The sequence below is a fragment of the Biomphalaria glabrata genome, chromosome 18 (genome assembly GCF_947242115.1).
Source record: "Biomphalaria glabrata chromosome 18, xgBioGlab47.1, whole genome shotgun sequence".
NCBI classification, from domain to species: domain Eukaryota; kingdom Metazoa; phylum Mollusca; class Gastropoda; family Planorbidae; genus Biomphalaria; species Biomphalaria glabrata.
The window spans coordinates 16345767-16370096 of NC_074728.1; the positions used below are offsets into that span (position 1 = coordinate 16345767).

The 24330-nt window shown below is 35.2% G+C and overlaps 2 protein-coding genes across 5 annotated transcripts in view; both read left to right on the forward strand.

The window, feature by feature from the left end:
* Positions 1–6238, forward strand: part of LOC106077573 (midnolin homolog) — a 38560-nt gene extending 32322 nt beyond the window's left edge. For all 3 annotated transcript variants that reach the window (XM_056017079.1, XM_056017077.1, XM_056017078.1), the window contains 2 exons: positions 625–811; positions 1096–6238. In XM_056017079.1, the coding sequence (XP_055873054.1) occupies positions 625–811; positions 1096–2240 (1332 nt within the window). In that variant the 3' untranslated portion in view covers positions 2241–6238. The remainder of the gene's footprint in view (positions 1–624; positions 812–1095) is intronic.
* A 6451-nt stretch (positions 6239–12689) lies between these two features.
* LOC106077574 (uncharacterized) overlaps positions 12690–24330 on the forward strand; it is a 37181-nt gene continuing 25540 nt past the window's right edge. For both annotated transcript variants that reach the window (XM_056017530.1, XM_056017532.1), the window contains exons 1-8: positions 12690–12788; positions 15614–15786; positions 16845–16967; positions 18489–18618; positions 18750–18930; positions 21122–21329; positions 22813–22852; positions 22962–23015. In XM_056017530.1, coding sequence (XP_055873505.1) covers positions 12773–12788; positions 15614–15786; positions 16845–16967; positions 18489–18618; positions 18750–18930; positions 21122–21329; positions 22813–22852; positions 22962–23015 — 925 coding nt within the window. In that variant the 5' untranslated portion in view covers positions 12690–12772. The remainder of the gene's footprint in view (positions 12789–15613; positions 15787–16844; positions 16968–18488; positions 18619–18749; positions 18931–21121; positions 21330–22812; positions 22853–22961; positions 23016–24330) is intronic.

A 24330-nucleotide genomic window follows, 5' to 3' on the forward strand; every position in this document is an offset into this window, starting at 1 on the left:
TATAGTGTTGATATTGAAACTAAGAAGGTCCTAATATTTCAGAATTGGAACTATGGGACATGAACTCTATAGAGAGAAAACAGATTTTTTTTGTCTACTAATGTTTAATAAAAAATTTGCCTTTTGATTTCCTCTCTGGCCAGCTATGCACTAGACCCCAGCCTATGAGCCTTAGCTCTTAACTCATTGGTTGGTTCAATAGTACTGAGTATCTCTTGAAGTTAGAACTTGTAGAGTCACTCTCTGATTTATCTTGTTGCTAAACATTTAATTAGTTGGTTTATCTATGATAAGAACATAATAATACCATTGTAAAAAGTTGCACAATGCCCTCAACTTGTGATTATCTTTTTAAAGTTCGACATTATTTACAATGGAGTTAATGATCATTTTCTATGTGGTCAATGACTGGTCTCTACAGCTTTGGCTAGCAGCTTTGTTTCCTTATCTGTAGACTGACACATTAGATAATCTTTTATTTTATTTGAACATTTTATTTGTGTGTGTGTGTCTTTGTATGTGAACAATTTAAAATCTTCCGTATGAATCTTCATTATTTCTTTCTTTATGCTTCTTTTGTATACACTGCAAATCTGAATGGACATTGACTCTCCTTACTTCCAGGTGATTCCACTGCGTTCTTCCAATGACTCCACTGGCTGTACATTATGGAATGAGACTGGAGAGGCATTCTATGTTTGCCTAGGGGAGAGAATCTTCCGGTCCTCAGTACCAAGAACATGGTTCTTTTCTATTAGTCGCTGTGATCGAAGTGGACCTTTGAATCTCAATTATGTATTCAATATTACAGGTAACTAAAACTAAACGCTTTCAATAACATTTCATTTAAACTTTACTTTTGCCACAATGCACTCGGGTATTTTATTTTATTATTCACCCCTAATGTCATTTAAAGAACATTCATTTTTTTAATTTTAAGACTTGCTAAATACATTGTAAGCATAGCTTCTGCATCCGAATAAGATGAGAGCTTGTTTTTAAAAAACAAAATAAAACAGGCTCCTTATGTTAAGTGGACCAGTTTAAATGCTATTCTTCTAAAAATTTAAAGTTCTAATTTGTTTTTCTCTGTAGGCTACTATGGTGAATGTGAAGATGATCCTCTGGCACCATCCTCTGGTTGGAATTCCTATGTTGGCTATCTGGAAAACAACCAAGAATCCTCCTCCAGTGAAGATGTTTATAAGTACCTTTCCATTTCCCTTGGTATTGTTGCTGGCCTGGGACTGATCCTGGCCGCTGTCTTCTTTGGTTTATGGTTTGTGGGGATGAAGAATGCTGCTAAAACCAAAGGGAGCTCAGTCACTTCATCTCAAGCCACCATGACCCAGGATGACATTTTTTATGTGAACCCATCTCTCTCTGACAGGGAGCAGGCAGAGTACAGCCAAAGTGGATCTGAGAACTACTATGAGGTGATCCCAGAGCGTAGAAGCTATGAAAGTATCAACACAGGACTAGCCAATGGAGGTGTCCACATGAGGACACTCAGGTCTGTCCATGGCTCCATTGGTCACGGTCACCCACATACTCATCACCATCCTCATGCTCATATGCATCACCCTCACCAAGGACATCTGACCCAACCTAAAGACATGAGCAACATCCGAGGGGTGCCCTATGTCTTTGAGGACTATCCACCACCACCTTATCAACCACCCAGACTCCTCGGACTGCAGAAAAACAACGGACTTGGCTACCCCCCAGGTCATAGCAACACTTTGACTCTACCAGCCAATCAACGTCAAAGGCCAGCTCTTGTTCACCATGCTTACCATTCAAGTTTGGTGCCCACTTCAGCTGCCCTGGGCAGTGGAATAAATAATGGAGTAAACAGCAGCGGAGCCTCCACCAGCAATAACGGCATGTCTGGAATCATGAGCATGAATAACGGAAACAACAGCGGTAATTTGATGAGTTTGAACCAAAACAATAACAACAATAGTCTCCTGTTCAGCAACTCTGGCCTAAACATGAACCTCCAATCCTCGGTTCCAAACAGTCTGGCTACATTTGGAAGCAGTGCTGGGACTGGGCTGTCATCTCAAGGAGGAGGGATGAACTTACAGCCTCTAGTCACCCATCAGCTCATCAACCTCCAGCCCTACTCCTCAGCTAACAGTAGCCAGACATCCAGCATAAGTGGACCCTTAAACACTCTGGCAGCAGCATCTCATAGCATGGCGCCCTCATCTGGGCAGTCTGAAACAAGTGCATGAAGGTTTGGCCATGACGTCTTGCTCGTCGACGTCATGGCTGGCCAGTCAGAGACAATTCTTTGATCAAAAAGTATTGTTTTGGATTTAACCAGCGGATGACATTGCAAGCTGTATGGCCTACTACACAAGAGACTACTTTTATCAAAGTCAACAAAGGTTTGATATACCATCATGAAATTGTAAAGAGATTTATGGAAAAAGTGATTTCTAGAATCCAATTTCATGTACTTGAATAGACGTTTCTTTGTAGTCCAAGGCTTATTTGACAACAGCTTTCTGATTCTCTTTTTTAGTGTGAGATATCTGTGTTCATTTGATGTAATACTGAAGACTGGCTACCATTGGAAGGACTAAGACTGTACTAGTAGTTTACTAAATAAATAATAAAAACTAACCTAGAAGACTACAATGTAAGGATAATAAGTCATGTACTAGTAGACTTGTAAATGGATGGATTCTGACACTGAGTAATCAAGTAATAGCTACATGATCTGGATATCAAGTAAAAGTAGAAATATTCACTACTAAATGTGGACCCACTGAGTTCCTCTGATGTATTTTTGTGTAGGAAGAAATGGATTGAACATTTTTTCATCAATTGTTTAACAATCTTGTACAGTTTTTGTTTCTGTAAATAAGATCACTCAGTGTTTTTTCTAGGGCACTAATAATGAAATGACCAAACCAGAGGACATCCTAAATCTGGCCTATTCATAATGGTGTGAATTAGGCTCAAGGGAGTACACTCACATTGAATTTAACTTTTTTTTCTAATTTTTGAGAGTTAATGATACATTTCAACATTTGACATTTTGTATGGTTCAAACACTGTGTGAGAAAAGTTATAGATATCTATGTGGTAGGACATTATGCTTAGAGTGTCACTGGATTTTTACATAAAACGCTTGTGCGTCCTTGGTAAGGCATTTGACATAGAGCCAAGATGATTACATCAAACATTTTTGAGTGAAAGCTAAGTTATACTTTTCCTGACATTTGTTTGCACAGTGATCTGTGTTTGTAGGACATATACTTGTTAACTCTTTCAGTTTGAATGATAAGTAGATAATACTGTTTCGTTACACTCATCTGCTTTGTCTTCTATTGTATGTCATTCTCCCATTCATTCTCCCATTGGACCCATCATATATCCCCTGGAATATGAACATGTTCTAGAACTCAATTTTAATTAATGTCCTCTAGAGTGAATTACTACATTATGTAGCAGATAATCATGACCTTGCATATGGATACATAGATCCCATGACCTTAGATATGGATACACATATCACCTAAGTCAGTATGACCAGAATAAAAATGTTTTAGGTTGTTTATAAAGTAACCCACAACAAATTACTATGGATCTTTAAAAAAAGAATAGTTTGTTGTAGGCAGGGGCGGACTCTCTGTCAAAATCTGCCCAGGCATTTCAATACCATCTGGCCCATAAATTGTATATTATATGATGAACATCCAATTCTAGGTCTACCTGTCCACTAAATAATTGTTATGCATACAGTGAACACTATATCCTTATAAGAATTTAGGCCTTATATTGCTTTTTCATTCCAAAGTGTGTAGACCTTAAAAGGGTGAAGCTTACTAGTAGCACTGTCTACGGATATAGGCTATTACATTATTTTGGAAAATGTATAGATTAAATTAGTAGGCCCTAGTGGAGTCTGTAAAATATTTCTTTTTAAATATGCTGCTAAGAGGGCCCTATTTGTAAGAGAATACTATAAAACTTTAACAATTTAATATGTGCCATAGTGGCATCCATGGGGTCCTTATCTTATAAAATACAAATGTGACTTCAAAAAAGATGATTACTGTGGTTTTAATGACCCATTTGGGTACTGGCCTACCAGGCATCTGCCCAAATGTCCATATAGCCAGTCCACCCCTGGTTGTAGGAGGAAGTCTTGATTTGATTTATTTCGCTGTTGTTTTTAGATTTAAATTTAATGCAAGCATACATTTTTATTTGTGTTGGACAACACAGACACATTTTTTTTTGGTTTTGTTTCTACAACTTTGAACTCTACTTTTACATTTATCTTTGGAAATTAAAGTTTTATTTTCTTTGTTGACTGATTTGCATATAAAATAAAAAGGACTATTTTGAAAATAGTTTTTCTTTTAACAATGACATTGTTCCTTGGGAGTGAAACTATAGGGACGAATTTCTTTTCCAAGATCTTCAATGAGCTTTTGAGCTAATCTACAGCTATATGTTCTCTCTGTTACTGCCACTTTTATTTTTCAAAATAGAAACAAAGTTTGTGGAGGATGTTCTATTTATAAATACTGACATGAATGTTGTCTTACTTTTAAGTTGTTCAATACAGCAAGCCTACAAACAATTTAAAACTAATTGAACATCCTATCATTTTATTTTGATCTGTGTTGAACAATTCCATGTTGTTGTTTATTCTTGACCTTTATTTCATGTGTTGCCCCTGTCATCCCATACCCAGCCCTTCCCTTTGTATCACAGTGTACATCTTAGTATTGTCATTGATTTTTGTCAACCAAAGTTTGTTTTTTTCTTTATATTCTTAACAAACAGTAAACCATTAGCCCATCTGGCTGTAGATCTAGGTCTGTATACAGCTGACTTTAGTCAAGGCCTTGATAACTGTGAGCAACCAAGCATCAATGCTAGTTGGTTTACAGCAATGAGATTCTACATGACTAGAACTTTAAGACATTTCTTAGTGTTACACTCAGTGTAGGATTGTATCTTGATTTGTTTTTGAAAAAATGAATAAATAAATTAAAAAGTATATAATAAATATATATATATATGTATATTTATTTATATGATAAAACTAGAATTTTCTAGTTTTCTCTCTATAAATAATTGATGAAGTCTACTCTACAGATACATTATAAATATATTAAAAATAAAAAAAACATTCTGGTGAATATTTGCTTCTTTGTGACACTCAACATATGGCATTATAATGAATATTCTATTGGACTCTACTCCTTGAGATGTATGTAGCCCTAAGTGAAATTATTTTGAAATCATTTTAATGTTTCTATCATAAACTATAGCCTCATTGATATCTAATATTCTTGACAACATTCCTCTATGTGTGTGTATATAGTTTGAGAACTCCTACATTTAGATATGTGCTTATGTCAAACCTTTTTCTCTCCACAAACTTACAAACACTTTACAACACTCAATAGTTTTCTCAGTTAACATTTCACTTCATTTCATAGACATGTCTCTCGAAGTGCATAGACAGGATATTTACTATATTCATTGCTTTGTCAAGATTTGAGCATCAATGGTTGTCTTTGTGTTTGAACTCTGGCATGAATACATTCACATCTTAGTTATCATTGGATTACTTCATTTCACTTGGTCTCTGTGGAGTTGAGAATGAAAGAGGATTGAAGAACTCTCTAGAAGATTGAACACTGAAAGTTGTTGGATGCATGTAGAAACCCAACCATGTCTCTTTAATGTTTTTTTACATTTCACATAACAAAGCTCTTTTGACATAATATTATAATGTGTTTCCAGACTCAATCCTCTGATGTCTCACATGTTCTCTCATTCTACATTGAAACAATTCTCTAGTTTTTTTTTATTTGAAAATATGTCCAAAAAAAAAATTTGTCAAAGTTTGATCATCATCTACTAGATTTTAGTTTAGAACTATCATCTCTCCGACTCAATGAAAACTGTCATTGTGTCTCCTTTGATTTAGAATGAATTTTTATTTAGTTTTCTTCTTAATTTTGTTTATATGCTCAATTTATTTGAAACCAATGGTTCTTACATTATACTGTTTAGGTTCTCAAATCTGTAGCACCCACTTTAATGTAGTTAAAAATGTCTTAAATTAAAAAAAGGCTTGCAGTTAAAAAGAGTTACTTATTGGACCAAAATATTTTGTACATTAACATGGAATCAGTTTATATGTCAATGTAACTATTGTGTGTAATACCAGACTCAATAAAATTCATTGTGGATTTAATTGACTTCTGTTGTTTTTTTCCCATACTTGGGTTTATTCTTCAGGGAGATGGTTTAGTGTAAATACATTTGACAAACTCTAGCACAATGACCTGAACAAAATGAATATATTTTGAAATTGTAATCTAAGCCAACCTGAACGAATACATCTGTTTTGTTTCGACTTTACATGTTGATGTTTATACAGGTTTCAATGTATGAACAGTTTTTGTTTTACTTAGAGGGACAATAAAATGTCCTGGTGATGTTAAGGTGGGAGAAAAACAACATAGTAACAATTTTACAATGTCAGTTTTGTTTATGTTACAACACTCCCAGTCTGTTTATTAGCACATCATTTAGAAACATGAAAATCCTTGTTGACTTTTAACATAAGGTCATGACATTTCAGTATCCGATCAACTGGACTACATGATATTACATTTCCTTTCTTTCAAGTAAAAGTTTTAAATTTTTGTTTCTATAGATTTACAACGTTTCTTTAAAGAATATGTTTTAAATTAAGAATTCTAATAATGATATTTTATTGTCTGACTGTACTCAGCTTACTCCGCCACAAAGGGAAGCAAGTTATTGGAAATGTCATTGTGCATAGTGTTAGCCTGGAAGGAAGAGATCTGCTTTTAATTTGGTATTCGGTAAATTTTCTTTTCTAAAATTCATAAACAGTAACAGAAACCTCTACATATACTAATAGGAAAAAAACAGGTCTTTGTAAATATTCTAAAGTAAGGGTGATTCAATCAGGAGATTGTCTAGAGTAGACTCCCTAGGACTGATTCGCAATTTTATAGGTATTCCTTAACTCTTTCTCTCCTAACTGACGATACCAGCGTTGATTCCACCAGAATGACCTGTCAGCTAATTGAATGAAAGAAACTTTGCTTACTCTTTCGGTGCATTGACGTATCCACTCTATCAGTCCAACGACTTATCCACTCTTTTAGTGCATTGACCTATCCGCTCTTTCAGTGCAATGACAAGTTCTAGCTTGTCTGTACGAATTGAAATATATTGTATGTAGTGATAACATAATTCAGTTGTCAAGCCAGGTCACTGTTACTAATACCAAAATAAAAATGTAAATGATTTACCAAATTGCATTAGTTCAGCAACAAACGTTTGATCAAGGGCCTCAAACACGTGTCCCGTGGCCCGCGAAACAAATTTGTGTGGCCCGCGGCCACGTCCGCGAATTAAAAAAAAAAAATTTATAAAATTTACAATGACCACATATAAGCCGTGAAATGATTTACAACTGCACACATCTGTAAATGAAGTGTTCCCCCCACTGCAAGCGAAGATTCTGTGAAGGCAAGCTTTGTTGTTAGCGAGATGGCATCACGACCATTCACTGAAGGCCAGTTTGTAAAAGAGTGTATGCTACAGGCGTCTGTAATTATCTACCCCGAGAAAAAGAAACACTTCGAAGGCATAAGTTTGTCTGCGATCACAGTTGCAAGCAGGATCACCGAGTCAGTGACAAATGTTCAACAGCAACTGATTGCCGCTGCAAAAGACTTTGTAGCACATTCCATTGTACTGGACGAGTCTACTGGTGTAACAGACACCGCATACTGTGCTGTATTCATTAGTGGGGTCGACGAAAACTTGAACATTGTTGAAGAGCTATTGAACTTACTACCATGAAAGGAACGACTACTGGACGCGACGTGTTTTAAGAACTGGAAGCTTGTATTGACAGGTGTGGGCTACCGTGGGAAAAACTTGTTTCAGTGGCTACGGAAGGTGCAGCAGCAATGTGTTCAGAGAAGGTTGGTGTTGGATTAATGGTAGAGAAACGTTTTCAGCTCAGCTTGGCGGGACATTTTGCAGCCATACACTGCATTCTGCACCGAGAAGCACTCTGTGGCAAAAGTCTACAAATGAAGAACGTGATGGATGTTGTTGTGAAGACTTGAACTTCATACGTGCACGGGGTCTCAACCACAAACAGTTTTCTAGCTGATTTAGAAACGGAATACGGAGAGTTGCTGTATCATACGGAAGTCAGATGGTTGAGTCGGAAGTCAGATGGTTGAGTCGTGGAAAAGTGCTGCAGAGATTTTTTGAACTGAGATGGGAAATAGCATTGTTCATGGCAATAAAAGACGGAGACATACCTCAGCTCAGTGACCCAATAGCATTGGTCATGGCAATGAAAGACGGAGACATACCTCAGCTCAGTGACCCAATAGCATTGTTCATGGCAATGAAAGACGGAGACATACCTCAGCTCAGTGACCCAATAGCATTGTTCATGGCAATGAAAGACGGAGACATACCTCAGCTCAGTGACCCAATAGCATTGTTCATGGCAATGAAAGACAGAGACATACCTCAGCTGTGTGACCCAATGTTTTGTCGGATCTTGCTTTTCTTACTGACATCACGCAACATCTCAATGCACTCAATTCACAACTACAGGGCACAAAGCAGCTGTTTACCGTGATGTTTGACCACATCAAATCATTAAGATACAAGATGACTTGTGGGCTACTCAGCTGGCAGATGGAAACCTGGCTCATTTGTCTTTTCTTCAGAGCATTACGGTTGAACCAAAGCGCCTGAAAGACTACGTAGACATCCTCTCCAGACTACTGGAAGATTTTGAACACCGCTTTCATCAATTCACTGCTATCGAACCAGTTTTTCCTTGTTGCCACTCCGTTCGCAGTTGAAGTGAAAAACGTTCCAAAGGAAGTCCAGATGGAACTACTGGACCTGCAGTGTGACACTGTTATGAAGCAAAAATACGCTGATGTTGGTGTTCTAGATTTCTACCAGTTTCTTCCCAGAGAGAAGTTTCCAAACTTATACTGCACAGCTGCTAGAATTCTATCGATGTTTGGGAGCACGTACGTTTGCGAACAGTTTTTTTTCCAGATTGAAGATAAAAAAAAAACAGCATTATGATCAAGACTAACTGATAAGCATTTGAGAGCAACCTTACAGCTTGCCATTACACGCGACCTCAGGCCTAACGTTGATGGTCTGGTCTCTGCCAAACGCTCTCAGCTGAGTGGACAGAAACATGAGTGACGAGCCATCTGCAGTAGGCCTAGTAAATATAGTTGTTTTTTTAGGGGAAACTACAGTTTCTGCTTTTTAATTAGTGACAGAGACAACGTCAACTTATTTTAGTAAACTAAACTGCCTGTGCATGTAATAAACTACACTAAATGTAATTAATAATTATAAAAACTTTATTTTAGCATTTAACTGCAGTGACAGTAGTGTTCGTACAATTTAATGAAAAAACATTCTCTTTTTGTGGTGTGGCCCGCTGAATGGTTGTTACTTTTCACTGTGGCCCACATGCTGAAATGAGTTTGAGACTATTGCGTTAGATTATTTGCAAACGATTGCATAATATATAGAACAATAAAAACAACACAAGATACAGAAATTTTACAAAGAGAATTAGATGAATTACAGAAATGGGAATCAAATTGGAGCATGTCTTTCCACCCAGAAAAATGCCAGTTGTTAAGAGTAACAAAAAAACTAAAACAAATTAATTCCACTTATCTTATTCATGGCAAACCAGTAACACAGACTAAAAACGCAAAATACCTAGGTGTTATAATAAATGAAAAACTGTCCTGAAACCCACATATTGATGAAACTATAAAAAAATCAAACAAAGCATTAGGGTTTATTAAAAGAAATTTCTATAAATCAAATAAGAACATAAAACTAAAATGTTATTTAACCTTTGTTAGGCCAATAATAGAATATGCATCCTCCGTTTGGGACCCCTCAACTCAAGAAAACATTAAGAAACTAGAACAGACACAAAATAGAGCAGTGAGATTCATAACAAACGAATATTCACATTTGACTAGAGTAACACCTTTAGTAAAATCACTAAATTTAGAAAGCCTTCAGGACAGAAGACTTAAAAGTAAAGTAGCAATAATACATAAAACACTGAACCACAATCTTCAAATACAAAAACAAAATTTAATAAAATACTCTGAAAGACACAAAGATAAAGGCACATTCCTCGTCCCATATGCTAGGACAAATTTGTACAAATACTCCTTCTTCCCTAGTGCTATTAGAGCATGGAATGGGTTGCCTGAGCTAGCCAGGAAAACCAGTGACTTGGCAGAATTTAAGTCATTGGTTAATATGCATGACTAAATGCATGACGCGTAGGACATAATCATCTTCTTTTTTGAAGTAACGTCTGTATTATATAAGATAAGATAAAAATGTTTAATTGCCATCATATATATAGCCTGAGGCAGTAGTTGGGGCAATGACTGCAAGTTAAAAACACACTATGTCAAGATAATTCTATATTGTAATCAAAGGAACTTTTTAAAAATAAATACAAGAAATCAAGTTTTATTCGACTTAAGGAATCGAAAAGGAGAAAAGCTTTATATTGTAATTACTAACAGACACACACACAAATGTTTTAATTAATATTCTGAGTTGAAACAACAAAAAAATCTGGCCCATGTGGATTTAACAAGTGCAAATAATCCTTTTAGTAAATGTCAAGATAACCTTATTCAAAGTGAATGTAACAAAGGAAGTTTTGGTAATACCTTTGGACAACTCGATTATCGCATTTTGAAGTACAAAATACTAATTTTATGAATAAACAAAGAAAAAAATTGAAAAAAAAAACTTTTTAAAAATTAGCAGTTGGTTTTATTTATTTATTTTTAGAAAATAAAAAACAACAACAACGTAATAATGTGCTTATTGCAACCTGGCTCAGTGGTCAGGCGCAAAGATGTCTAAATGGAGAATTGGCCAGATTTGTTTGCAACTAAAATAAACGATACATTGAAAGCCCCCCTCTCTCTCTCTCTCTCCGAAATATTGCGTCCTTACTGGTTTAACTCAAACTGAACAAAATAAAGTCAGCTAAACCTGTGTCTAGAGTAGTCCAAATGTGGTATTTTTTTGTGTAAGTTTGTACTAACTAGATCTAGGCTAAACGTCGAAAAAAAGAAGGATTTTGCAAACAGAAGAAATACCAGTTCTTTGTAAAATCTTTTACATGTTACGGAACGACGATGGTAGCGACCACTGAAAGACTGTCCAGAGCGCGTATCACCCGACCAGGCTAGAATGTAATATAGCCTAATTTAAGGACATACGATGGCAAGACTGCAGTACAAACAGCGATGTCTTTGCGAACTCCAGTATGGACAGTATAGACTAGTATAGAGGGATTTCTTATGGTCTTACAGTTACGCTGGTCAGGGCACGTATCCCGTATGGAAGACGAACGTATGACAAAGGCAGTCTTTTTTTCTTTGGTGAGCTAAAAGGTATTCGACGTAACAGAGGTGCCCAACGGAAACGCTTCTAAGACCAGCGCCAGCTTGCCTTAGCTGATATTGAAGAGAGCACCTGGTTGCATGGGGCCTCAGAACGAAACAGCTGGAAGCGCATTTGAGACCGAAAGAAAATCTGCTGACGAGGACAGACGCAGACGGCGAAAAGAAAATCTAAATCGACCACCTGCGGACAATGGTTATGCTTGCCCTGGATTGGCAAAATATATAGGTCACTGCGCATCTACGGGAAATACTGCATTCCTCACTTCTCTTCGGACTCGAAGACAGGCCTTATTATAAAATAAAAAGAAAATCAACAACAACAGGGCATGAACAAAGCCGATTGGAAGAAAGGTTTACAAGTATGCTAGAGAAGCGACCACTAATAGTTTCTCGTATGTGATGAATAGTGACTACAGAGTAGGCCAGGCGTCACGTGGTCAGTATATAAACAAAACATGGAAGTGAAAAAATAATTAGAACGAGGCCATTACAAAATAATATAGATTAAATCGAAATTCAAATGGGTTACGCTTCAATCTAATTCTTATCAAGGTATATCTCACAATCTCAAGGAGCATGACTTAAATCGAAAGGACTAGGGTTTTATAAAAAGTGAAGCGGTGGGTGAGTGGTTAAGCGCTTGGCCTCCGAAGATGGGGTTCTGGGTTCGAATCTTGGTGAAGACAGGTATTTCGGGATTTTTTGGGGCGCCCCCGAGTTCACCCAACTCCTAATAAGGACCTGACTTTAATGAGGTTGGTTGTTGTGCTGGCCACATGACACCCTGCTCTTTAACCGTTGGCCAAAGAAACAGATGACCTTAACATCATCTGCCCTATAGATCACAAGATCTGAAAGGGGAACTTAAAAAGAATGATGTAGCATAAAGAGTCATATTGTATATATGTAATTTTAGAACTATCTCAAATGAAATGATTTCATAAAATAAAATAGATTGATGTCTTTTATTACTTGTCCTGCCTAGACCTTTTCTTCTTCAACAAAATAATAATTTGATCTAGAACCTTGATGTTTTCATCTCTAGTGAGCCATATAATGTTGTGTGTCGCATAACTTGTTGACGTCTGAGCTCTGTCTGTGTTGTAAACTATGGTCCCAATATTGATTACTATTTTTTATCTAGTACTGGACAAGGTAATATAAAAGAATCTTGCCTTTACTTTTTACTGAAAGACAACGTAGCTCTATCATTAAATTGAACCAAAATGGACAACAACAAAGGTAAGGCAAATTTTCAGTTGTTTTTTCCTAAATATTTATATGAGGCAAGCCAAATGCAAGTCGTTAAGTATAAGTGGCGGGACTGTACAAACTCTTTGAGTAAAAGAAAACTTAAGGATGTTACCAAATTGAGTTCATACTAGCCATCCTAAAGCAAGGTGTGGTTTTAAAATAGGTTGTAGCCAAAGGATAAGCAGAACTGGGGTTTCAATAGTCAGTAAATATCAAAATGAAAGGTCTTTTAGTCTAGTTTGTCTGGACCGTCTTCTAGTTTTGTATTCTCTTTAGTAGTCTTGCGGCAGCTTTGATGAAGTGACCTGTTCAGATTAAAAGTAGCTAGTACAGACTTAGATCCTCACTCGCTGCATTTGCAAGCTGTTGCCTGTGAGATCGGTCGCTTGATTCGTTCTAAGCTTCATCTCAACTTGGGTACACGTTGTTTTTCCCAAGAACACAAATCCAGGGCCGCCACGAAGATTGTTGCCACAAGCGTGCAAAAAAAAAATGCCGATCCTTATCTTTCTTCTTGAAAACAAATATTCAACCCATATACTTTTGAGTTTCTAATTATTGTGTGTTAATGCGTTATGTTAAGGTGCATGAATAAAATGTTTGGCACTTGTTGCTAATCATTTAAAATAGTCTGAGTTTTAAATATCAGTTTTCACAATAAATTTTAATTTAAAAAAAACAACAGCAACACATTTTCACAACAAACTCATAAAAGAAAACAATGAACTTATTAGTTCATACTTTTAGTTGAATTTAAAATAACTTCTTCTTTCTTTCAGTGACGTAATTTTTTTCATCGATAGAGGCCATCGCCAGCGCTGATAGACTATTTTTTTTATGACATCGTTGATCTTCTCTACTTTAAAAAAAAATAAAAATGGAAAATAACCGTTCGCCGTTGGCCACTCACTGACATGGGGAGAGTTAGAAAATGCACAGTACAATTTGATTACGTTGAAGAAGTTGAAGATAAAATGTTTCTACAAATAGTAATTCAATGAGACTCTTTTCAAATACATTTCTATTGCTTTTAATTCTTTATAAATTTGCTATCCACCTTTATCTGATTTTCTCCCTTAATTAAGATCAGTTTGTTTTAACTGTTGGTTGGAACAATGATTTTGCAAACATTCGTTGCTCAACTTATGTTGTATACAATGTCACAAATGTCTTTATGTTGTCATAACGTATTCAATTCATTATTTAGTATATTTACTGTTGTATCAAATGTAGCATGGAAAAAGACGCTTTGAACATAGTTTTCAGGGTCATTAACACTTTCATCAAAATCATTCTCTTTGTCTTATCCAATGATGATAAAATATTTCATTTAGGCTGATGTAAAACTTGGTTCATGATGTTCATTCGATATAATACATTGTGCCATATGAGAACAGAAAAAATCAATTACAAGTTCCCAAGTTAGTAAGACTAAGACTAAGACTGCTTTATTGATCCTTACGGAAATTTGTTGTGATTACAAGGACTCGTTTCTCATATAAAGACAACACAACAGAAAATTACACATAAATACAACAGACAACATTAGTACACATTAGAGAGAGAGAGAGAGAGAAAGAGAAAGGGAGAGAACAACACCCATACACAGAACACACACTAAATAGACACACATAAATACACATACATACACATAGTGTTGTTGTTTTTTTGTCACGGTACGCACTGGTACAGTGTACCGGCACCTTTTTCAATGTGGGGAAAAAATATTACTTTTCTTGTATTTTAACATTTATTATTAATTTATTAGTAGTTAAGAGTTAGGCAATCCATCACTGAGTACTGGCACCTTTTTTTTTTTAAGGCAAGGTTGTAATCGCCGGAAGTGGTAATGGTTCTAAGCCCACCATTACCTATAAAATGCTTCCAATGGCACGCGTCTCAAACAGCCTCTGAAAACCAGCCCAACTCCTGGCCTTCACGCGTGGTTCTGATACTGAGCCCGGCGGAACAGTTATCACCAACAGAAGAAGGGGCAAAGGCGAGCAACTGGCGCCTAAACCAGTAAGCTTCAGGCTGGAAGGGCTTGTTAGCCTTGGTTGTCTACCCATCTAGGAGAAGGAAAACTCTGAATCCAAACCTCCGCTGCCTTGCGGCTACAACCAAACGAGGGAAAGGCTTCGGGAGACAACCCTGAGGAAAAATCAGGAGCTGGTGACCCTTAGGCAGATTGCTGCACACTGTGCTACAGCCTGGCAGATCCTGCAGCGCTACTGATCCCAAACTGTATCGGATCTTCCGTTCCTTTAGTCACATCAGCTGAGTGGAGAGGGGAGAACTGCTGTGTGGGCGACATCGTTCCGACTATAGACAATGCCCAGGCTTTCATCTCACTTGTTCGAGATGAACCATAGTCGTTCTACGACCGAAGGAGGCCAATATATAAATATATATATATATCTCACCAATAGTGTAGTTACTGTATATCATGATTCAGATGAAGGGTTTAATGTGAATTCAATGGTTTTATTGTCATGTCCCATCTATAAGTGAGTGCAAAGATATTTTTTTAGCTACTGTTTTGAATGATTTTTTTGAATAATATTGACCACCAAATTAAGAAAAATAAAAACACCCTAGGATTGAAATCCAATTTTATTATGTGTAGACTATTTCATTGTTCTTGTAACATTCGACCGACCCTGTACGACGCTAAGTTTTAAAAACTTGGATTTTTGCTCATTTCGACCTCCATGTATTTGCTAGTCCAAGTCTTATTGTCACAGAAATAGCTGTGTAGATATTTTTTTTTTAATAGGGAAAATAATTCTTTTTTTTTTTTTTTCGTTTTTCAGATTGTTATTTGTCTGACACATTGCCAAAAGACTGGGAACGAGGAAAACTTCTGGGCTGGGGCCATTTTGGAAAAGTTTATTTACTGATAGATACGGCCAAGCCAGATGATGAACTGTATGTAGTGAAAGATATACTATTATCTCAGGTCATACCTAGCAAGGAGAACACGTTGGTAGGTGTAATGTATGTTGATCACTAATATCTAGGTTAAAGTTCAATGATTGAAATTATACAGTCTTTAGAATGAAACATACAACTAAGTACCAGTACATCCACCTAGACTCTTATAGTTTAACGTATTTTAGACCAAAGTCTTAGAAGAGTTAAGATACACATCGATACCGATACTACAATTAAAGATTTAGAGACAGAGGCAAAGAATGTAACAACAGAGAGAGAGAGAGAGAGAGAGAGAGAGAGAGAGAGAATAGTGATATATTGGTAAAGAGACAAAGAGAAAGTATTAAATAAGTTGACTATAAGTTAATTGTTTGTCTTTTTTTTGTTCGTTTGTAGTGTATGAAAGCCACGTGGCCCAAACGTCATTGGTTTTTAGTTAATTAGGCAGGGTTATCAATATGTATGTCTATTGTATTTTCTATACATTGTATATTCAGACTCAAAACATACAAAAACGTAAATCAACAGATTTGTGTCCATCTTGATATTGTCATCTTGATAGTGACACATTAAAATATTATTTTATAATACACTCTAGTGTTGGAAAACTCTTAGCAAGCTCCTATGTGTTACGGAAGTCTTAATCAGTTGAGCCACGAAATAGGGACAAAGCTTGATGAAAGGAAGACTACCGAAATTTTCCAAAACGTAGCATTTACAAAGCAGCAGTGACTTCCCTTAGTAAGTTAACATCACTGTATCAAGAAAATGAAAGGCGTTATAAAGGTAAAATTGAGGTTTTTACTTAAAACCCCTCTCTTTTAAAAAATAAATAAATAAAGCAAACGAAAGTCACGAAATTCCATGAGCGTAGCCAAGGGTGTTTTTGAGTTTAAAACCCTCCTCCAGCGGGTTTTGAAGCTAAAAACCACCTTTGTATTATAAGATTGCTGTAACAAAACTCTTTGAGCTTCCAAATCGGGGGTCCTATGTTCGAATCATGGTGAAGACTGGAATTTTTTATTTTAATAGCCGACATTTTCTCACTGGTGCTGCTAAAAGTGTACACAAATGGGCAGAGTACTATTATAATGTTTTCTCCTTCCACAGAGAGAATTCAGGCGAGAAACAGAGATTCTATTGATTCTTAAGAAACATGTGCGAATAGTTCCATTTTTTGGAACTGCAATAACAGATACTGTAGCCTCTTTATTTTTCGGCTATATGAAATTGGTAATGTAATTATTTATCTATAATCTATACATAAATAACATAAAAGTTCATTTTAGTTTAAGAACATTTTCTCCCTAATTTTTATGTATAGTTATTTTTTTTTCCTTGGGAATTGATGTTAAATTTATAATGCTAAAAAAACAAAACAAACAAACAAACAAAAAATATGGAATCAATGATGATAAGAAAGAATTGTTTAAAAAGATTTTGATTCTAGACATGATGCTCATATAGGACTAAAATCAAAAAGAGTAACCCAAAGCTCTGTACTATAGTTTTTTTTTCTAACACATCCAGTTTCCGCTTGAGTGTGATGCGCGTTCGTGTCCTGATGAGTGCACAGGAACACAGTAGATAGAATAATAGCTACACTTATTTTGAACTAGAAGCAAAATCTGAATAGAAACATTAACTTCTTGATATGCAATAAATTGAGTTCTGAACTCTGAATGTGTTCTATAAGCAGCCACTTTGACTAGGACGTGTTTGCTTAGAATGAACATTTTAAACTAGGAAGACGCTAATAGCATTTTGAAATTAGCGGCTCCTACTTTGTGTGTCTTTTAAGTTAAATGTGGACATGAAGTTGTTTATTTATATTAATTAATTTTTTATTCTAGTTTCATATCCTTGCATAATGCAACTAGACTTGAAATAGAATAAAGAAACCTAGGAATATAATGCAGAACTCTTTGTCCTCTAATCCAACAAGAATTAATGTAGAGATTCAACTAGTGGTGAATAAACAAAAATATCATGCCAAGCAGATGGGTGTAGTTAGTTTAGCAACTTTTGTGTTCTTCAAGAAATTAAACCGATATTCCGATTGAGACAGTTTGTACAGCATTTTCTACATTTGGGAATGAACTAAAAAACCCGAGGTCGGGAAGTGACCTAACAGCTGACTCGTTTTTTTTTTAGCGGACGAATAAATATGTTCGTTCTTTTAGTTATATTCGTATGTGACGTCAGAAGCTTTTATTTTTACTGTTGTAGCTCATTTCTCTGGCTATTTCCCTTGCTACTCTGTATGACACATTTCCATTTCCAGCCTAACACAACGCAATAACCCAATGAGTTAACTTTTTATCCTTAAAAGCAGAAAAACTCAATTTTAAAAATTAACTGTGCAAGCTGTTTTTTTAATAAAAAAAAAATAACTCCATTTTTACAACTCTTCACTATTAAAAGTAAAAAAACAAAACACAAATGACTATTTAGTAAGCGAGGTGATGGTTTAGCCTGTTTTTAACACACTTATGCCAACGGTTTAGATTTTTATATATAAAAAATGTTTTAAGAAAAATGAGTATTACTAAGTTTAGTACATTCTTTCACGATAGCTACTTACATTTGAAACAAAATGTTGATAAAGATAAAAAAAATCTACTTAGTATGAATTTAAATCGAATATATAATTTAAATAAGTTGTGTTCCATGCTACGCGCGCGTAGCTACCACCGGCAATGGGAGAAACACACTTACATACAATGGTCATGTAATTTATTTGTATTTCTCTAGGGATCACTTCGCGAGTATTATGCAGATAAAGGACACCTAGATGAAGTACAATGTATTGCCTACGCCAAACAAATTCTAGAAGGATTATGTTATCTACACGAAAGGCGAATTATACACAGAGATATCAAAGGTAACTATTCAATTAGTACAAAAGAAGACAATCTTACATTTAATAGTAACATCGATTCATTATTATAAAAAGTGTTTTACTTTAACAGTGGTTTCAAATTGTTAAGTTGTGATTTTGTTTATCTCCCCTAGGTGCCAACATACTTTTAGAGAATGAGGAACACTTACGACTAACAGATTTTGGAATTTCTAAAATAGTTGAGCAAACAACGGTCGGTATAACACTAGAGGTCGGGACAGCCCGATGGATGGCTCCAGAAGTTTGTAATCCTCCCACACAAAACAAAGACTATGACTTCAAAGCAGACATTTGGTAGCTTTCTGTTTTCAATTTCATTATCATCTTTTTTTGATCTGTCTTTAGTGAAGAAAGAAGAAAATTACGTCATAGGCTTTGCTTCTTGTTAGAACACAGAAGACATAAGCCAATGATATTTAAAACATCATTGAAAACGCAATATATAAACACATGTATTTATGATTGCAGTACACTATACCGCCGACATCTTTTATTAAATTTTCTTCTAAACAGAACACTTCACACATTCTGAGTATTTAGTGGAACACTTTGTTTATTTTTAGAGAAATCAATTTATGTAGTGGCCTGCTAATTAATTATTCCCGTAGAACACTAGTGTTCCGTGGAACACAGTTTGGGAAACACTGATCATATGTATTAGTAATTTAGAGATAAACTAAAGGGAAAAGCTTTTTCCTCTAGGCCTTAAATGAGAGATTGGTTCTTTAGAAAACAATCAATTAGATAATTATTCAATATCATCATTTAAGCCAGGTTCACATTGAACCATACCTTTTCAATCATCCGTTCATTGAATACATATGAATATTAAGAATGTAATAATAATAATAATATACGCTTGTATCTCCGTATTATGTGGTATCATGTCGTTAGTTTATCTACCGATATAATAAAATCTGCAAAACTTTTGATATGATGTTTTCTTTTTGTATAGTCGGAGACTGATAGTTTTTAGTTCATAGCTTCTGATATTCTTGCTGAGAATATTGAAAGTTGCTTTTTTATTTTACCTGCCAGAATAAACAACTTAGGGGGCCCGATAGTGAGTTTGTGTTTCCACATAAACTATCTTTGTAACCTTGTTTTTGTTTCTTTCTAAGACCACTTATTCGTCAATGTTTTATTTCTTTACTGTCTGTTATAAGAAATTCAGAAACTTTCATACTCGCATTAAATGAGGGCGTCTTGAAATCATACAAAAAAAATGTGCAGTCTTGAACAGAGTGTCACTTGGTTTGGAAATTAAACGTGAAACCAAACCTTCATGATTTCACATTCATCGTCATGTCAAGCCTAACATTATTTCCTGTACGCTAAACAAAAATATCGCAAATTCTGAAATGTCTACAGTTCAATATCCTGCTACTCTTCATTTAAAAAAGTGTAGGTCATATATCAAATTTGCTATTCAATAAATGATTTAATTAATGGAGCCATTGGACTGGTAGAAAATCAAATCAATGTTTGAAGTATTTTATTTAGGGTAGCATTGAGCCTCAAATGACTATAGTTTGCTTTAGTTTTTTTTTTTTAATCTGTTGGTGGAATTCTAGTACAATGACTTTATTAATGGGTTCCAGCAACTAGCAGAAAAACCCCATTGCTAGGCTCAAGCGATAAGTTTTGCTTTAGTTTTTTATTGGAGAAGGTGTTTACCACAAAACACCATTACGCTCATCTGTTTTGGCTTTTGCTTTGTTTATTTATTTTATTGGAAGGGGGATTTTAACATCTCCACCCCCTCCCCTTGGCAAAAATTGTGGAATTTGATGACTAGATATACTTCAGTTTTTCACTGGAAAAAAAGGAGGGGATATACTCAAAAACCAATTTTTAGCTACTTTTTTTTTTAAATTTAGTGACTGTAGCTTATCTGTTTATTGAAAGGATTTTAATCCTCAAAACCCTATTTATGGAATTTAGAGACTGTACTCGTGGGGGGGGGGGGCTTTAAACTCAAACTCCCCCCATGGCTACGCTCATGGAATTTGGTGACTGTAGCTTGATTTAGTTTTTTTTTTTTAAATTTAAACCCAAAACCACCTAAATGTTGATTTTAATCTCATGGAATTAAATGCCTGTAGTTTGTTTTAGTTTTTGTTATTGAAGAGGGGGGGGGGGGGGTTTAAACGTTACCCCCCCTGCCCTTGGTTAGGCTCATGGAGTTTAGTTAATGTAGTTTGCGTTAGTTGTTTTTTTTTTAGATTAAAGAATGGAGTTTTAACTTCAAACTTCTCTTGGCAACGCTGGGGCAAGTGATGACAGTCACACAATTATACCCTAATCTTTTAGTCCCCAACACCGCCTCTCCTGGCTACGCCCATGATGCATCTTGATTCTTTTATCTTCGCTGACTTTGTAGGTTGATGAATCATATCTGAATATAGGTTGAAACAAATTCTATCATTAACCTTAATGCAGGCGTTACAGTAACATATATGTTTTGTACTATTTCGATTGACAGGAGTGTAGGGTGTACCATCGTTGAAATGATTACTGGCGGTGTCCCTTATGGGAATATAGAAAGAGAGCATGCAGTAATGCTTAAAGTTGGCTCAGGAGAACCACCGACTTGGCCAAACACAATTTCTCAAGAACTCAGTGACATTTTAGATGAAATGTTCACAGCTAATCCTAAAAAACGAAAATCAGCAGAACAGCTTTTGATAAAAGTAAGTTTACTGTTGGAAAGTAACTAAAATGTTGTTTTTTTTATATATATATATAAAACTATAAATTAAATACAACAGGAAGAATTTTATACATTATGAACAGTTTTTTTAAAACATTTTAAAAAAATATTTTAAAAAAAAATCAAAGCTTATATTAAGCGTAGCAATTAGTTTGGATCAGTCATGTAATTAAATTTGTAATAGATCTAGACTAACAATAAAAAAAAAAAGCATTTATGAAAATAAATTTAAAATAAGTAAGACCTGAATTCGAAATTGTGAGCTAAAGCCTTCTCGGACTTCTCAAGCCAACGCGGTAACAACTTTACAAGCGAAGGGCTTGTGAACATGGAGGATTCTATAGCGATCTATTGTTTCTATTTCATGTTTGTTTTGTTTGTAAAATGTTTTACATGTTTCGGATGTTCCTTCAGAGTTGAAGATAGTTTACTTCCTAGTCCAAACCTCCCGCAGGACGACGGGGGATTGGCGCGGGCAGGGTTTGAACCCTCGACCGTCGATAAATCCGAACGACAGTCCAGCGCTCAAACCGCACGACCAGGCAGCCATCATGTTTGTGTTCACTAAGCCTAAGACGGCAGCCTTATATAAAGCGGACTATTTTTTATTAAGAAATAACCAAGAGCAGGCACGCACAACGATAATAGTCAAAATCAAGATGGCGATACGGACATACGTGACCCATAGACAAAAAAAAAAATAAATAAAAAAAATTAAAAATCTAATGTGTAAATTAGCCAAAAATTAATAAAGGCGTCCTATTTTTATTTTTGAAAAGCGATCTCAAACGAGATTGCTGATACTTTCAACCTAAAAAAACAAAATTCTCATACCTGCATATAATATGCTTACGTCTTTTCAAAGATAAAGTATATGATTCGAATGTTTCGTAGTAGATCAAGATGGATCGGGTTTATATTCAAAGGAACTAATATTTCATTGGTTTTCAAAATACATCTGACACAAACCAACATTCTACATTTTATATGTTTGTTTGTTACTTACTTTAAAGAAGACATTATTTTATTTACCTTTTAATCACAGCATCATAACTATAAAGGGCTATAACTGTAAAGGGCTATAACTATAAAGGGCTATAACTGTAAAGGGCTATAACTATAAAGGGCTATAACTATAAAGGGATATAACTGTAAAGGGCTATAACTATAAAGGGCTATAACTGTAAAGGGCTATAACTGTAAAGGGCTATAACTGTAAAGGGCTTTTGAATCGTTTTGAAAAGAGGCTATGTTCATAAAGAAACAAATTCGAACAATTATTTTAAAAGCAAAAGAGTAACTTTCCTATATTTCAGTGTAGACGTTGCAACTATTTTGACGATACAGCCCATGACGAAATCGTCATTCCTAAGCACTTTATTTTTTAATGTCTAAACTTGACGGACAGACAGATAGCGCAATGCAACTTTCCTCGGCTGATGTACATTTTTGTTTCTATTAAGCTCAATACTATTATGGAATTAACTCACGTCGATACGAAAGGTATGTACATATATCTCCAGTTCATACGTGTTCATATTTTCGTATACTGTATTAATTGCTAAACAATATAAATTCTAATATAATTATAGTGCGCTTTATATTTTTCAAGATTGGTTGATGAGGACAAAACTTAATCTTCGAGCTGTAAAAAGAAAAGTGTTAGGTAAAGTATGAGTGCTTATGACTTCTTTTAGATATACACCGCTTTATATATATATATAAATAAATAAATATATATATAATATATACACACTGAAAGAAAATATTGAAATTCTGGTGAATGAATCATAGGTAAAAACAAATATAAGAATAGTTAGTAGAGACTATGGTCAACATCAGAAGTTCGCTTTCTCAATGACTTCTGGCTCTCTGATAACTAACTCTTTGCTTTTCTTATATCTTACGGTCTCGTTGCCATAGAGACGTAAAGAAAACACAAAGAACAAAAAACAACAAAACACTTTTTGAATATCTTTTGAATGTTTGTAAATATTGAAATTAGGAAACTGTTATCTTCGTAAGGGGAGTTCACGATTCGATCAGCCTAATGGTGAGCAAAGAATTGTCGCCGTAAAAATTAAATATGTTCTAGGTCTAGATCTATAGCCCTAACATTTAGGGTTTTTGATTGAACATATTTATATGCCAGAATAGTGTGCTTCAATAACCTCAATAACACTTGTTAATTTGAAGGATTTTGCGTGTTGAAACGTTTTTCTGGGTTTCTACTTGCTTGATGTTCTGTGTGAAGAATTAATTGAAATAGTTTTGGATGGAAGCAATATTTGACTATTGCTACTCCAATGATGACGATATTATGGTAGGGTGCATTAGTCACACACAGAAGTAAGATACTGAACGTGCTTTACATGCTTGTAAATGAGCTTAATGTCAGAAGAACATAAACAAGACTAAAATAAATTTTTAAAGACAATACCTCCATTCTACGGCTCAACATAAAATACAATATCACAAAAATTAACTAAAAAAAATAACTTAACTCTTACCGGGGGTTAAACTGGTGATTTGACATGTTCGGTTTCTTGAAGGGTTGTTAACCATTCGGACATTGGACATTTTAAAATTGTGTAAATCTTTCGTGGTCCTTTCGTTCATTTACAACTCATGTATTGGTACACTACGGCTGACTACTCAAAGTTTTAAAATTCATTTTTACTCCACTTTATAGCCTAATTTAAATTTATTTCATTTTTAACTTGAAAAAAAATAATAATAGTCAATCTAGAGTTTTGGCCGTGTGGCCAATGGGCTATCAATTCTTTTCTCAGCGATATACATCAACTGTTACATTTCTAGGAAAATCGTTAGAGCCGTTTTTGAGATCAGCATCAACGCTGTTTCCTGGTTACAGGTTCCCTGAAGTTCTGACTTGAATAAAGATATTGTAAAAAGACCATTCCTTCTTTATACATTTCAATGTGCACTTAATAACTGATGATAAAATAATGGAACATTTA